General features: G+C 44.3%; 1 protein-coding gene across 2 annotated transcripts in view; it reads left to right on the top strand.

The window, feature by feature from the left end:
• GPSM1 (G protein signaling modulator 1) overlaps positions 1-16,481 on the top strand; it is a 135,965-nt gene that overhangs the window by 52,796 nt on the left and 66,688 nt on the right. For both annotated transcript variants that reach the window (XM_036751770.1, XM_036751771.1), the window contains exons 2-8: positions 668-889; positions 4,375-4,510; positions 5,547-5,689; positions 5,912-6,035; positions 7,862-7,977; positions 12,392-12,547; positions 14,106-14,214. In XM_036751770.1, the coding sequence (XP_036607665.1) occupies positions 668-889; positions 4,375-4,510; positions 5,547-5,689; positions 5,912-6,035; positions 7,862-7,977; positions 12,392-12,547; positions 14,106-14,214 (1,006 nt within the window). The remainder of the gene's footprint in view (positions 1-667; positions 890-4,374; positions 4,511-5,546; positions 5,690-5,911; positions 6,036-7,861; positions 7,978-12,391; positions 12,548-14,105; positions 14,215-16,481) is intronic.

Below are 16,481 nucleotides of genomic sequence, written 5' to 3'. Positions count from 1 at the left end.
ATCTCAGTTTCTTCAGTAAAGTAAGAGGCCACATCTTCAGCTGAGAGAGCTGGGGGAGGAGGTGGTGTGGAGAGCTTAGGGAGGGGAGACAAAGAGAAAGGGGGGAGAGGGAGAGGGAGGGAGGGAGGGAGAGAGAGAGAGAGAGCGAGAGCGAGCACTGGCAAAGGCCTCCTGAAGAAACTGGGCTTTGAAATCAGTCATGAAGAAAACCAGGGAAACCAAAAGGCAGAGCTAAGGAGGGAGATCCTTCCAGGCATGGGAAATCGCCACTGCAAAGACGCAGATCTGGAAGACAGAGCAACTTGTCTGAGAAGCTGCAAGTAGGCTAATATGGCAGGATTGTAAAATATGTGGTGGGAGTAAAAGTGTAAGAAGTAAGAAGGGTCCAGGTTGTGAAAGGCTTTAAATGCCAAACATTGGATTTTATATTTGCCCCTGGAGGTAACAGGCAGCCACTGGCATTTATTGAGTACCAGAAACAGGATCCTGGGCCAAAAGGATTGTGAACCTAACCCCATAGGGCCATTGCTGTTGAACTGATGTTTCAGTCCCCTGGGGAACCGTTTGCCTAGTCACTGAGTAGTTGGCCAGGTCTCTGTGCCAAAGCCCTGTCTACATAATCCCTGCTACAGCTTCCCTCAGTTTTCCTTTTCCTTTGTTTCTCCAGGATGGAGGCCTCTTGCCTAGAACTGGCCCTGGAAGGTGAGAGGCTCTGTAAAGCTGGAGATTTCAAAGCTGGGGCTGCCTTCTTCGAAGCTGCTGTCCAGGTGGGGACTGAGGATCTGAAGACCCTGAGTGCAATCTACAGCCAGCTAGGGAATGCCTACTTCTACCTGAAAGAGTACTCAAAAGCTCTGGAGTATCACAAGCATGACCTCACCCTGGCCAGGTAAAGCAGGGGATCCCGTATGGGTTTGTGGTTGTATGAATGGGATTTGTGTCACTGTGCAAATGTAAGATAATGTGATTTTGTGTATATATGAAGCTAGACATGTGAGACTGAGTGACCCAGTATATGTGGCTGGGTATGACTCAGTATATGTGAATGGGTATTTTTATTGTGGTAGGTGGGTAAAGGGTGTTAACTCTTAGTGCAACATCAAAAGAGGATGGATTAAATTTCTTTTCCTTAACCAGTAACCAGGGTTTTGCCCAGTCTAGTAGTTATGCTTCCTTCCCCTCTACCTCAGAGCATTGCCTATAGACTGGCAACCACTACCTCCCAACCACTGGCTAAAATTTCTTAAGGTCACATGACCATCACAATTCTCTCTAAGATCTGGCCTACTCACCAAGAACATTTGCCCCACCCCCTGCCCCCAAGATGCCACCTAGCCTGGGAATCCATTCTTCTTCTCCATCCTCTCCTGTCTTCAAATACCTTGACTTTTCAGTCCCTCGGAACTCCAATTTCTGGGACAGCTAGGTGGCACAGTGGATAGAACACCAGCCCTGAATTCAGGAGGACCTGAATTTAAATCTGGCCTCAGATACTTACTAGTTGTGTGACTGACCCTGGGCAAGTCACTTAACCCTAATTGCCTCTCTCTCTCTCCTCTCTCTCTCTCCTCTCTCTCTTTCTCTCTCTCTCACACATACATGCACTCACACACACACACACACACACACACACACTCACACACTCACACAACTCCAATTCCTATGATTTGTTTTTGCAGTCTGCCTCACTGGAACACAGGAATGGTTGGTCATCATACCATAGACATCCCCCCACCCCCACCCCCCACCCTGACTCATCACCTGGAAGGTATTTGTATTTAACAGCTCTGGCCCATCTTACTCCTTTCTAATATGCCAGAGCAGATTCTGACAGTGACAGACATCATTACCACCTGGGCTTCCTCTTCTTTCCCCTTCCCTGACTTGGACCTTTGCCACCCCATGCTTCCTTTGGGATGCTCCATGTTAATAGATCTGCAATATTTTCCCCCAAAAATCTATTAGTTATTTATTTTTAACATTCTTTTTTTTAAAAATGCAAATTAAACAACTCTGAAATACCACCTCATACCAATCAGATTGGTTAATATGACAAAGACAATGATAAATGTTGAAGAGGATATGGGAAAATAGGGACACTAGGGCATTGTTGGTGGAGTTGTGAACTGATCCAACCATTCTGAAAAGCAATTTGGAACTATGCCCAAAGGGCAACCAAATTTTGATCCAGGAATACCACTACTAGGTCTGAATCCCAAAGAGATCATATAATAGGAAAAGGACCTACATGTACAAAAATATTTATAGCAGCCCTATTTGTGGTGGCAAAGTATTAGAAATTGAGGGGATGCCCGTCAATTGGGGAATGGCTGAACAAGCTGTGGTATATGAATGTTATGGAATACTGTTGTGCAATAAGAAATGAACAGGCAGATTTCAGAAAAACCTGGAAAGACGTACATAAACTGATGCTGAGTGAAGTGAACAGAACCAGGAGAACATTGCACACAGTAACAGCAACATCATGTGATGGTCAGCTCTGAATGACTCAGCTCTTCTCAGCAACACAATGATCCAAGACAAGTACAAAGGACTCATGAAGGAAAATGCTATCCACATCCAGATAAAAAACTGATGGACTCTGAATGCAGATCGAAGCATATTTTTTTTCACTTACTTTGTTCTTTCTCGTGTTTTTTTCTTCCTTTTGATCTGTTTCTTCTTCTACAACTGTGGCAAAAATGGAAATATGTTCTACATGATAGCACATGTATAAACTATATCAAACTACCTACCATTTTTAGAAGAGGGGAGAAGAGGGAGAGAGGGAGAAAAATTTGGAATTCAAAATCTTAATGCTAAAAATTTTCTTGATATGTAATTGAGAAAAAATGCTATTTAAAGCAAAATAAATAAAATTTTTAAAACATTCTTTTTTCTTAAATTTTGAGTTCCAAATTCTCTCTCTCCAGCACCTCCCCCACCACTTGAGAAGGCAAGCAATCTGGTATCGGTTATACATATGAAATCATGTAAAATATATGTTGATATTTTGCATATATGTTACCAAAAAAGCAAGAAAAATAAAGAAAGTGAAAATATTGTACTTCAATTTGCACTCAGAGTTCATCAGCTCTCTCTCTGGAGGTAGATAGCATTTTTCATCATGAGTCCTTCAGAAATGTCTTAGATCATTGTCTTGATCAGAGTAGCTAAATCTTTCACAGTTAGTCATTGTTACAATATTGCTACTATTGTGCACAGTGCTCTTCTGGTTCTGCTCACTTCACCTTGCATCAATTCATATAGGTCTTCCCAGATTTTTTTGAAACCATCCTCCTCATCATTTCTCCCCAACAGAATGTAAGCTTCTCGAAGGGAAGAACTGTTCATTTTCTAGCTTTGTATACCCAGCACTTATCACAGCACCTAGCCCATAGTATGTGTTTAATAAATGCCTTTTTCATTCTTTAGTAAATACCCATTGAGTTGAATTGAACCATAGGCCTCTTTGGGTCTGACAAAGGAAATAAGCATTTATAAAGTGCCTCCTATGTGCCAGGCATTGTGCTAAGCTCTTTACAAATACTGTCTCATTTGATCTTCACAATAACCCTGGAAGATAGGTGGTGTTTTTATCCTTACTTTTAGAGTTGAGGAAACTGAGGCAATCAGGTTATGTGACTTGCCCAGGGTCATACAGCTTGTAAGTGTTTGAGGTTGGAAAGGTGGAAAGAGAACATGAGTAACACCTTTTAAGTCATAGAAGGTATGGAGAAGGGGAAAGAAGATTTGCTAGAACTAGGGAGTCCCTCTTAGAGGTCTCCTAAAGAGGTAGCTTGAAGGGTTGGCTCATGTAGCAAGGATTTATGGAACTTATTTCCCTAGAGGTTGGAGATTCTAGTTGCCTTAAAAGGCTTCAAGTGGGAGCTCTGCTTGGTAACAGTTTCCAGATTGAGATAAATGGTGTTTATACATTACTTTATATCTTTACCTTGCCAACGGGCATGAAGAAACAGTATTGTGCTCCCTGGTGGGGATCCCCCTGTCCTATGCTCAGTCTTTGGTTTGCTAAGCCTGGGAATATCAAAATCTGCTAAAGCCTGAATTCTTTGCACAGACAAACCAAGCTGTGTCTGAGCTATGTCCTCAAGGCATTCAGACACTGACCACTGGAATTACAGGCTTCTAAGTGCTCTAATAGGCATAGTGTGAGTTCAGGGAGGTCAAGAAGTGGTTCCTTTTAGGACCAAAGTCAAAGTTTCTATTTCAGGCTAGTTAAGGGGATGAGCTACACTGCTCAGGGCCTGGGTGGGGGAAGGGAGGTGGTCATTTGAGCCTGAAGGCCCCAACTTCTGCTCTAAATCCTTCCTGCTGAGCTAATCTACTATCTTCCCACCTCCATTCCCCCAGAACTATTGGAGACCGAATTGGGGAAGCCAAAGCCAGTGGCAACCTAGGCAATACCCTCAAAATCTTGGGCCGTTTTGAGGAAGCTGTTGTCTGCTGCCAGAGACACCTGGACATTTCCCAGGAGCAGGGTGACAAGGTAAGAGTCCAAAGACAGACATTCCTCCGGAAGACAAAACTTTTCCAGAAGTTCTCCATAGCCAGCTCTTTCTTCCCACCCCCATCTCTCTTGTCCACCCCACCCCCAACTGACCACATCATGCTCTCCTAACCCTGTCTGTGTCCAGACCAATTAAGGGGCAACATTTCATTTGCAAATCCAGAGGTGTTATTTTATTCAGTGCCCAACTGTCTATATCATTGGAAGAGATCTGAAGAGAGCATAGATACAGATAATCCAAAAATTTGAATATTTTTTTAAAAATTCTTTTTGGCCCAAGAATACAACTACATCCAGGCTCAACATTTGAATATGGGTGTGTCAGATACTCTCGGATTTCACAAACTTTCAGCCTTAAAGAATGAAGGCACATTGTGAATCAGTCCCCAACTTCCTCATTCTGCCCCCTTCACTCCCCTATACCACTCGGTCTGTTCAAAGGACTAACAGCATCACTTCAATTCCACCAAGATTTACTAAGCTCTTAATATGTGCCAGGCATCATGGATACCAAGACAAAAAAAGAAATGGTCCCTACACTCAAAGACTTTATATTCTACTAGGGGAAAGCAACTCATGCCTAGATAAAGAAGTAGCAGCATAGGCAGAATTTCCTACTTGCAGCTTCCTTGGGTCCTGAATCGCCTTCTCTGGAATCAGGAGAAATTTGGTTTCAAAGCTCCTTACTCTAAGTTCCTGCTGGGCTAGGTAAAGGAGTGACTAGAAATGGCCAGTCCAGGCCTTAAGCAAAGGAGAGCAATTAGTTAATGCTAAGATAAAAGCCCAACTTGCTATTGTGCTATATCTAATCAATATTAGAGTGTGCTAAATTAATCTGGTACAAAATTCCAGGTCAGACCACAAGTATCTCATTCTTTATAATTTATTAGATTTAATTTTATAGTCTGCCCTATTTTAAAAAATGCAATTTTGAGAGGAGGAGCTCAAGAGTATGAAATAGGTAGTTTCTTCCTTGCAGGAAGGTGTTTTTCCTAAATAATTTATACCTCTACAGGTAGGGGAAGCAAGGGCCCTGTACAACATCGGTAATGTGTATCATGCCAAGGGGAAGCAGCTGTCCTGGAACTCTGCCCAGGACCCTGGCCACCTGCCCCTGGATGTCCGGGAGACACTGCAGAAAGCTTCAGAATTCTATGAGTAAGTAGCCGCCCGGGATGCACCTCATCAGCTTCAGCCAAAGCATAGCTACCTTTCTCCCCTCTTAAGTCTCCTTCTTTTCTGGCTCACACTTGTCTATGGGAGGTCGCTTGGGAGCTGGGGCAGTAACAGAACCTCACATCTGACGAGGGGAGGCTAGGCCATGGCTCTCAGCACTATAAGCAGGAATGATTACTCTGATGGACTTTTGGGATTCCACAGGCGGAACTTGTCTCTGGTAAAGGAGCTGGGAGACCGGGCTGCCCAGGGCCGGGCCTATGGGAACCTTGGCAACACTCAGTACCTCCTGGGAAATTTTAGTGAAGCCATCACCTTCCACAAGGAGGTAAGCGATTATCCCTGGGGCCTTTTCCCCTCTTTCTGGGGTCAAGTGTGTCTCTCCTGAAACATGGAATTGCTTAAGAAGCAACCTCCTCTTTTTACAGAGAAAAATGCTGAGGGCCTGAAAGAAGGGTTTTATTCGTGGTAACAGCCAGTTAAGTGCAGCCGAGTGGTACAATGGATAGAGTGAAGTCAGGAACAGTTCAAATCTGCCCTTAGACACTCACTAGCTATGTGACCCTAGGCAAGTCACCTAACCCTATTTGCCTTAGTTATCTCATCTGTAAAATGAGCTGGTAGAGGAAATGGCAAATCACTCCAGTATCTTTGCTCAAAAAACCCCAGATGGGGTCACAGAGAGTCAGGCATGACTGAAAAAGCAACTAAACAACACAGATAGTTAGTGGTAAAGTCAGGACTAGATTCCAGGTCTCTTGACTCCTACATTGGGAGTTCTTTTGACAAGTACCAATACCCTCTCCCATTTTCCACTCCCCACCACCCCCCACACAATCCCTCCAGATTGTCCTTATATGGGGCTTAGTCTCCAAACAGGAACAAGGAGCTAAATAAGACACGAAGATCCAGTTCTCTTACACATAATGGATATGATTTGAACATGTTGAGTCAGGAGATGTCTGTGGAACATCTAATTCAAAATATCCAATAGGCAATTTGTGATGTGAGACTGGAGTTTAAGAGCGAGACTAGGACTAGATATATATACATTTGTGAATCATGTGCATAGAAATGATCATTAAATCCAGAAGAGCTGATGAAGTCACCATGTGAGAGACTGTAGGGAGCAGAGAGAAAAGGAACCAGGACAGAGGTGTGCCTTGGGGTATACTCACTGTTAAATGTGGAGGTCACTCCCTGTTAGGGATCAGGATCAAATGAGAAAACCTATATAAAGCACTTTGCAAACCTTTAAGCGCCGTATAAACGTTAGCTATGATCCTCTTATCTCCCTGCTTCCCTACCCCTTCAGATGCTCTGAGCTGTACTCAACCTCCCAGCTCCGAGGCTCCTCCCCTGCCTCCAAAGCCATTAGTCGGCGTAGTAGATTGAGTGCTGAGCCCTGATTCAGGAAGCCCTGAGTTCAAATTCTGAATCAGACACTTACTAGCAATGTGATCCTGGGCAAATTACTTAATGTGTCTGTTTCCTCGTCAGTAAATGGGGACAATGTTAGCACCTGCCTCCCAGGGTCATTGTTAAGGATAACACAAGATATTTGGAAAGTGTTTTACAAACCTTAAGGTGCTCTATAAATGCTGGCCTAGCATCATCATTAAATGGCAGATTCCTTATCTTGGTTGGAGGAGAGTAGTGACAAAGACAATGCAAAAGCAATAGATGATGGAGAACAGCAGATGCCAGCTATACATAGCAGAGACCTTCAGTTTCACATCCAGCCCTCTTTTTCTGTTCTGCTGTATATGTGGAAATACCTGTTTTATTTGCTGTTTATTGAGTTCAGAATAAAAATGTACTAAAGACAAAGGAAATCAGTAGTGGTTAATTATTTTGCAGACAAATTTAGCCTAATTTTAATTTTAATTTTTTCCTTTTAAATTTTAGCCAAATTTTTAAAAAGTTTACCATTCCTGAGTACAAGCTGCCTGTTACTGGGTGGAAGAATTATCCACCCATGGTAGATAATCGAGAAGATCTTGTTTCCTCCTCAAGGCCCAGAGGAACCCTTACCCCACTCCCACCTCCACTTGTTTTCCAGTAGCAGGATTTATGAGAAACAGTGCCCATCCTATGAATACTCATTCATTGTTTTTCCTCTCTAAGCTCTGTGTATGAATCTTTGTTTTTCAGAGACTTGCCATTGCCAAGGAATTTGGAGACAAAGCGGCTGAAAGGAGAGCATACAGTAACCTAGGGAATGCCCACATCTTCCTGGGGCGGTTTGATGTCTCAGCAGAGTACTACAAGTAAGTGGTCTTCCTGGGGGCAGTCTGGCTGTCAGGAGGCTGGAGCTAAGACTGTCCCTAATATGGTATTTGATTCCCTAGGGACTCAAGTTTGAAGGCCAGATCATTTGAGGAGATGGAATTTGCTCAGGGCCTCAAGGGGATTGTCAAGGATTTCCTCAAGGCCTTAGAAACAACGTATAGGTCCAAAAGGATATCATTGTTCAATCATTTCAGCGTCTCTGACTCCTTATGACCCTACTGGCATTTTCTTGGCCAAGATACTCAAGTGGTCTGCCATTTCTTTCTCCAGATGAGGGAACTAAGTGACCTGTCCGGGGTCACACAGCTAGTTAAGTGTCTGAGGCTGGATTTGAACTCAGGTCTTCCTGACTCCAGGCCCAGCTCTCTCTATCCACTGAGCCACCTAGCTGCCCAAGATACCTTAGGAGGAGACTTTGATAGACTAATGTTTGGTAAAAATCAATTCATCCACAAGTAATTATTAAGCACTTACTATTTGCCTGGCACAGTGCTAAGCTATGGAAATACAAAGACGAAAGTGAAGCACCTGCCCTCAAGGAGCTTACTATCCATTTAGGAAGCCACAAAGGGAATGAGAAGTCCTTGGGAGGCAGAAATAGAGGACGGCGGGTCCCAAGTCACTGCTCTGCTTTCCTCACCTCTCTCCCATATATAGTGAAAAGGTCCACAGGAAAGGGTCCCAGGCCTTATTTAGGAGAGTGACAGGCACCATTTTATAGATGAAGAAACTGAGGTTTAGAGAAATTAACTAACTTGCCAACTTTGATGGCCCCTTCTCCATCTCTGTCCTCCTTGACCTCTATACAGCTTTTGATGCTGTCGACTGCCCTATCTTCCTAGACGTTCTCCTATTTGGGTTTTCATGATACTGCTTTCCTGCTTCTCCTCCTCCCTGTCTAACCATGCCTTCTTTGTCTCCGTTCCTTATTCATCATCTGTGTCACTCAGCAGCGGTGGGTGCACACCAGCGTCCTGTCCTGCATCTTCTTCTCTCTGCTCTCTATAGTCTTTGACTTGGTGACGTTAGCTCCCCTGAGTTTAATGATCATCTCTATACACATGGTTTCCCAATCTGTATATCCAGCCCTAGTCTCTCAGCTAAGCTCCAGTCTTTTGTCACAAATTTCTTATTGGATGTTTTGAACCAGTTCCATTTGTTGTTCAGTCCTTCAGTTGTGTCTAACTCTTCATGGCCCCATTCACTGTCTTGTCCATGAGATTTTCTTGGAAAAGATACTTGAGTGCTCTGCCGTTCCCTTCTCCAGTGGAATAAGGCAGACAGAAGCTAAGTGACTTGCCCAGGGTCACAGAGCTAGCAAGTGTTTGTGGCTGGATTTAAACTCGGGTCTTCCTGACTCCAGGCCCTATCCACTACACCACCTAGCTGTCTCCTGAATGTCCCATAGGCAACTTAAACTCAACAGAGCCAAAGCATAGTTCATTATCTTTCTCCAAAAACCCACCCTTTTCCAATACTTCCCTGTTACTGTTAAGAGCATCCCCATCCTCTCAATTCACAACATGAGTGTCATCCTCAGCTCTTTACTCTTACCCCACATATCCAATCAGTCACCAAATCTTACAGTTTTTTGCATTTTTTAGGTATAGACACCCTTTATTTCACCTACTGCTGTATAAAATATAAAAGATGCAAAGGTCCTATGATAGGAACCCGTAAATCATGAGGAAACTTTTTTAAATAATATTTTGTTTTCCCCCAAGTACATGTTAAAATAATTCTTTTAACATTAATTCTTTTAGTTTTTTTTAAAGTTCCTTCCCCTCCCACCGCCATGAGATAGTAAACAATCCAATATGTGCAATCATATAAAACATTTACATATTAGTCATTTTGTACAAGAAGACTCAAATAACAGAGAGGAAAGGAAGGAAGGAAGAAAGAAAAAAGAAGGAAGGAAGGAAGACAATATGTTTCAGTCTATATTCAGACAATATCAGTTCTTTCTCTGGAGGCAGATAACATACTTCATCATAAACCCTTTAGGATTGTCTTGGGTTGCTGAGAATAGCTAAAGTCATTGCAAATCTTATAGTTTTTCCACAATATTTCTCATATGTTCCCTCATCTCTACTCACCCAACCACCACCCTAGTTCAGCTCCTCATCACCTCCCACCTAGACTATTGCAATATCCTCCTTTTTGGTTTCTCTACCTCAGTCTCACCTCCTTCCACTCCAACTTCCACATAGTCACCAAGGTGATTTTCCTAAGCATAGGTCCACTCATTGTCACCACCCTACTCAATAAACTCCAGTGGCTCCCTGCCATCTCCACGATCAAATGTAAACTCCTCTGTTTGGCATTTAAAGCCTTTTAGACCGTGCACCCTTCCTACCTTTCCAGTCGTCTTATATTTTATTCCCCCCTTGGATCCGGCCTCCTCAATGTTGCCCATGTAATAATTTCCCCCCTCTAGGGCTTTGCACTAGGGGCCCCCAGTACCTGGAATGCACTACCTCCTCACCTCTGACTCTTGGAATTCCTTCAAGTCTCAGTTCAAGTGCCACCTACATGAAGGCTTTCCTGATCCCCACCCCCTCTATCTGCTAGGGCCCTCCCTCCCAGAACTACCTTGTTTTCATTTTGTTTCATTTAGATATATTCTCGTAGATGCACCTGTTGTCTCTGCCATTAGAAATCCTCGGGATGGGAATTTTTCACTTTTGTCTTTACAGCTCTAATATATATATAATATATATAATAATATATATATAATATAATAAGCATTTAATAAATGCTTTGTCCATGGATTTCATTAGTTAGTTAATTAAATAAAAAACTCAAGTGACTCCCCATCACCTCCAGGATCAAATATAAAATCCTTTGTTTAGTGTACAAAGCCCTGCATAACCTGTCCCTCTTCCCTACCTTTCTAGTCTTCTTTTACCTTAGACCCTCCCAAGGACCCCGTGATCCAATGACCCTGGCCTCCTTACTGTTCTTCAAAGGAGACACTCCATCTCTATCTCTTTGTTCTGGGTCTTTTCGCTGGCTATCTTTCATGCCTGAAATGCGCTCTCTCCTCATCCCTGCCTCCTGGTTTCTTTCAAATTCCAACTAAAATCTCACCTTCAAAGGGAATCCTTTCCAAGTCTCACTTAATTCTAGTGCCTTTTCTCTGTTGATTATTTGCAGTTTATCCTGTATATAGTTTGCTTGGGCACAAATTATTTACGTGTTATCTCCCCCATTAGACTGTGGCTCAGATCAAATACTGTCTTTCACTTCTCTTTGTATCTCCAGTTCTTAGTACAGTGCCTGGCACATAGTAGGTGCTTAATAAATGTTTCTTTACTAAGTGAGAGAAGCAAACTCAAAGGTCTTGATCCCTTGGGGAAGGCTCTGAAACAGTCAGCAGTATTCTTGATACTTCTCATCCCTATCCTCCCATTCTCCCCCAAACCTTTTCTACTGGGGAGCCCTTTGTGAGACTCTGATTGGGAGATCTCTGCTTGCCCCCTGGTGGCCATTCTAGGAAGTGTGGGAGATGACAGTGTCCCAGGTGTTCACACAAGGAAGATAAAACTATGCCCTAAAATATTAGCAGGGACACCCAGATGCAGAGGTATAAAGAAATGCCTCCTCCCCAGGGGCACAGACTGCTTTAAGGGGCTACCGGAAAGGATTCTGGGCAGTGCTCATTACACTTCCCTTTGAAGGAAACTCCAGTGGTTCATATGGTTTTTTCTTAACCACCCCCCCCAACCCAGGCTACATCCACAGCCCTCACAACACCCCTAAACCTAACCATACCCCTGCCTATACCATATCAGTGACCCTGAACATGTTCCTCATCCTGAATACACTGATTGTCTTGACAATAACCCTATTCTGAGCTTGACCTTACCCACCCACCTACTCACCTACCTACCCATCCCTCTGCAATTTTTGCTTTGGGATGAGAATTGAGTGAGCAGAGGAGACTAGGGAGGAATCATTTGGCCTCCTACCTACAAAACAGGACCAGGTCATGATGGATGAACCCTGACCTTTTTGTCATTCAACCCGGTCTCTTCCTTCCATTTTCCATGCAATCCTGACATATCACCAACTAGCTACATGAGACACTCGATCTCAATTTTTTCATATGTATCATATCACAGATCTAGAGCCAGAAGAGTCCTTAGAGGCCATCTAGAAGGCCAACACTTTCATTTTACTGAGGAGGAAATTAAGGCCCAGGGAGGCTAAGTGACTTGCCCAAGGTCACACAGGTAGGAAGTATCAGAGGGATGAAAGGAGGGGATCCCAGCTGATGGTCTCTAAGGTCCCCCTTAGTTCTAACATTCTGTGCTTCTCTCCCGGCTGTCCCAGACCCCTTTCCTGGCAGCCTGACCTGATGGAGAAATCTTTCTGTCCTAAATGCAGAAAGACGCTCCAGCTGTCCCGACAACTGAAGGACCAGGCCGTGGAGGCCCAGGCCTGCTACAGCCTTGGCAACACCTACACACTTCTGCAGGACTACGAGCGCGCGGTCGAGTACCACCTGCGACACCTGCTTATAGCCCAGGAGCTGGGGGATAGGTAGATATGCCTGCTTGTCTCTGAATCAGGCTGCCCTCGTAGACAGCCAAGGGGCCTGCTCTGTAAGCATTGGGGGGTAGACTGCAGGAGAGGCCTGGGATGAGGGCAATAGTTGATGACCTTAAAAAAGAGAAGATGGCCAGGAAAGTGGCACGTGTGTGTGTGTGTGTGTGTGTGTGTGTGTGTGTGTGTGTGTGTTTAAGAGAGAGAGAGAGAGAGAGATTGGGAAAGGGAGAGATAGAGATGTTACTAGAAAACTGATCATCAGACAGATTCTAAATTTCTGGAGGACAGCGCTGACGAGTCCGGTTAGACTTCCATCAGTGCGCCCCAGGGGGGGGTCACACCTATGATCTCTGAAGCCCAAGATTTTGTCCCTAACAGTCCTATGCCCCAAAATCCCAAATGCTCTAGTTGAGGGATGAGGAACCTGCTACCTTGAAGCCACAAGTGGCCCTCTAGGTCCTCAAGTTCAGCCCTTTGACTGAATCCAAACTTCACAGAACAAATCCCCTTAACAAAAGGATTTGTTCTGCAAAACTTGGATTCAGTCAAAAGGCCATACCCAAGGACCTAGAAGGCCACACGTAGCCTGGAGGCTGCAGGTTCCCCACCCCTGCATCCTCTGCCAATGAAGGATAGCAATTGCAGCAGAATTGTGGGTTTGTCCTACCACTAGATGGAGCAACGACATCAAATTTGTAAAGAAGGGACAAGAGCAATTTGGGGGAGCTGGAGTTGCAATGCCAGGGGAACCCCTGGTAAAAGGAGAGGAGTCCCTGAACTTCGCTATTCCCCACCTGGGGACCACCTTAGACTTGGAGCATAAGGAAATGGAGACTCTCTAAGGCTAGACCCATTTGGCTTGGCCAGATTTTGGGTCAGACCCATTTAACTGGGACAGACTATGGGTGAGTCCCAGTTAACTGGGCCAGACTTTGGGTCAGACCCATTTAAGTGGACACAACTCACCCATGCAAGATAATTTCCCTAAACAATCTGGCTGACCACACATTTTATACTGACCCTTCCCACATTCAATGGCTCATACATTAATTTGTCCACCCTGTTCGTATTTGAGCACCAGTTATGTGAAAGAACCTAAACAGCTGAACAAAGTCCCTATTTTAAAGGCCAACACCCACCAGAACTGTGGCTGGGGCTGCCCTTGGAGATCGCTGCCTTGTGGTGGGTCTCCTCCTAGGTTGCGGAAAATGGCAGGGACCTTGAACCCAGGCCGATTTTAGAGAAAGCACCCGAGCTCTGTGCATTGTCTTCCCCCTGTCTGAAACATGCTCCCCTCACCTCACTGCTTCAGTAATGTCAGAACCATTATTTTTTATTACATTTCGAGGATTTTGAACACAAGGCAGGGGCAGGGAATTTAAAAATAGACCCTGCCGTTCAGAAGTCCCTTTTAACTTGGTCTTGATTAGATGTTTTTTGCTGTGTTGAGGGAAGAAGGCTAAAGAGAAAGAGGGTGATACAGGAGTGCCTTGACCATTAGCTTCCCTTCTGTCTCACTGTGGAATGAATGATGATGTTTCCTGTTTGGCAGAGTGGGTGAGGGCCGAGCCTGCTGGAGTTTGGGGAATGCTTATGTGGCCCTAGGAAGTCATGAACAAGCAGTGACCTTTGCCAAGAAGCATCTTGAGATCTCCCATGAGGTGAGATGAGTCCCTCCCACCCAAAGATGTTTAGTTTGCAAATCAGGCCTGCCGGTCAGCTTCCATGGTGTCCTGGGTAGGCTTTGGAAGTCCCGAATCAATGACTTTCTTTACTGACATTTTAAATCCTCTATCTTCAGGGAGAACAAGATATGGGAATTAGATGATCTTAAAGGATTTTTTCAACTTTAAAATTCTAGGATCTAGGACCTAGTTGAGTGCCGAAGGATAAAGCTGAACTTCCTTTGGTCTGGTGCTCAGAGAGGATGAAAGAGCCCCAGACTTGAAGTTAGGAAAACTGGGTTAAGTTCCAGCTCTGAAATATATTAGTGGGTGACCCTGAACAAACACATGCATCAGAGAGTTTACTGGGTTTAAAGTGAGAAAGACCAGGGTTCAAATCTCACTTTAGATACTAACTAGCTATGTGACCGTAGGCAAGCCATTTAAACTTTCTGTGCCTCGGTTTCCCCCTCTGTAAAATGAAGAGGTTGGGCTCAATAGTCTCCAAAGTCCTTTTTGGTTCTAAATCTATGGCTCTATGACCTCTGAGATTCCTAGTCCTGTCATTTGAAAAATAAGGACAATAGTATTTGTATTACCTGCCCTTTTTTTAAGCTTACATTTATTATTAAGCAGTTTAAGGTTTGCAAAGTGCTTTACGTACATTTTCTCATTCTGTTCTCATGATAACTGTGAGGGAGAAGCTATTATTACCCCCATTTTAAATTTGAGCAAGCTGAGACAAAGAGAAATCACATTCCTTTCTCAGAATTATACAGCTAGCAAGTGTTTGAGGCAAGATTTGAACCCAGGTATTCTTGATTCCAACTCCATACTCTTGTACCTCTCCAGTAGAGTAATAGGGAAAACACTTTATAAACCTTAAATTTAAATATAAATATGAATTACTACTGCTACAATCCACCTCCTTTCTCCCTCCTCGCCCACCCTCCACCAACCCCATCTCCAGAACCTCTGCACAAACCAGAATGGTTGTCCCCACGGCCCCCAGCCCACACACAAACGCACACCCTTTTAACTCTCATGTTCTAACCCCCACCTGAAGTGCCTCAGTGACTATCTAATCTTACCCATTCTTCCAGGCCCAGCTCAGCTACTGCCTCCTCTGGGAAGCCTTCCCTCACTACCAAAGTCTGAATAGGTTTTCCCTTTTTTCTAAACTCCCCTAGCACTTAAAGTCTACGTTACTCATTTGGCACTTAACATAGACTTCCCTGAGTCTTTAGTTAAATTTTTATTTATACTTGTCTTATCTCCCTGACTGGGCCAAGATCCATGAGACCATGTCTCAAGTGTTTCTATATTCCCCAGGGTACCTACTACAGAACCTGGCATACAGAAGGCATCAATAAAGATTAGTTTATCGTGATGATGACGGATTCCCTGATATTTGACCCTTCTCTCCTCATTCTGCCCAACAGCAATCTTCAGGGAGGATAAAGAAAGAAAAGGGATGGAGGTCAGGCCTAGAACAGGGGTTCATAACTTTTTTTCATGACATAAAGCCCTTTGGATGTTTGGTGAAACCTATGGAGCCCTTCTCAGAAAAATGTTTTTTAAACACAAAATAAAATGTATAGGATTACAAAGGAGTCCAATTATATCAGAATATAGGCATCAACATATTTTAAAAACAAAAAACAAGTTCACGAACCACTGGTTAAGAACCCTTGGCCTAGAAGATGAGAGAGTGCCCTTGGTTAGAATGGCTAGGCCTGGTGGTGGCTGAATGGAGCTCAGTCCTTTGACATTTGTCTACAGAGCTGAGCGATTTTCATTTCCAGACAGTTTAGAGCCCCAGGCATCTTGGATCTTGGTATGTTCTGCAGAGAGCAGGGCTCTTTGTAGAGGAGGAGGGAGGGAGGCAGGGGAGATGTGAGGAAGAAGGCACTCAACCATGAGAGAAATCACATTGTGCCTAGAAGCCCAGCTCGATAACTGTGTGGGTCTTTGTACTTCGGTTGATTGGCAGGAATGGGGTGCCCCCCCTCCAACGCAGCTAGGGTAGCAATTCCCTGGGCTGGGCTGGACTGTCTTCTGTCTCCATCATTGAGGAAGCACACTAACTCCTCAGCTCTGACTTGGAGAGCTGCCTGCTAGCCCCAACCTTTCAGCTGGAGGCCAAGCCCGGGGGAAGCACAGCCGGGCTTTCTTAAAGAGGGGATGACAACAATACCAGGACTGTCTGCTGCTTCCCAGGCTTGGAGAAAAGGGGGCAGGGAGGCCTTAGAAGGGCCTTAGAA

This window comes from Trichosurus vulpecula, chromosome 3 (assembly GCF_011100635.1).
Source record: "Trichosurus vulpecula isolate mTriVul1 chromosome 3, mTriVul1.pri, whole genome shotgun sequence".
Taxonomy (NCBI): domain Eukaryota; kingdom Metazoa; phylum Chordata; class Mammalia; order Diprotodontia; family Phalangeridae; genus Trichosurus; species Trichosurus vulpecula.
The sequence above is the reverse complement of the archived record's forward strand: the minus strand, read 5'-3'. Positions and strand labels throughout refer to the sequence as shown.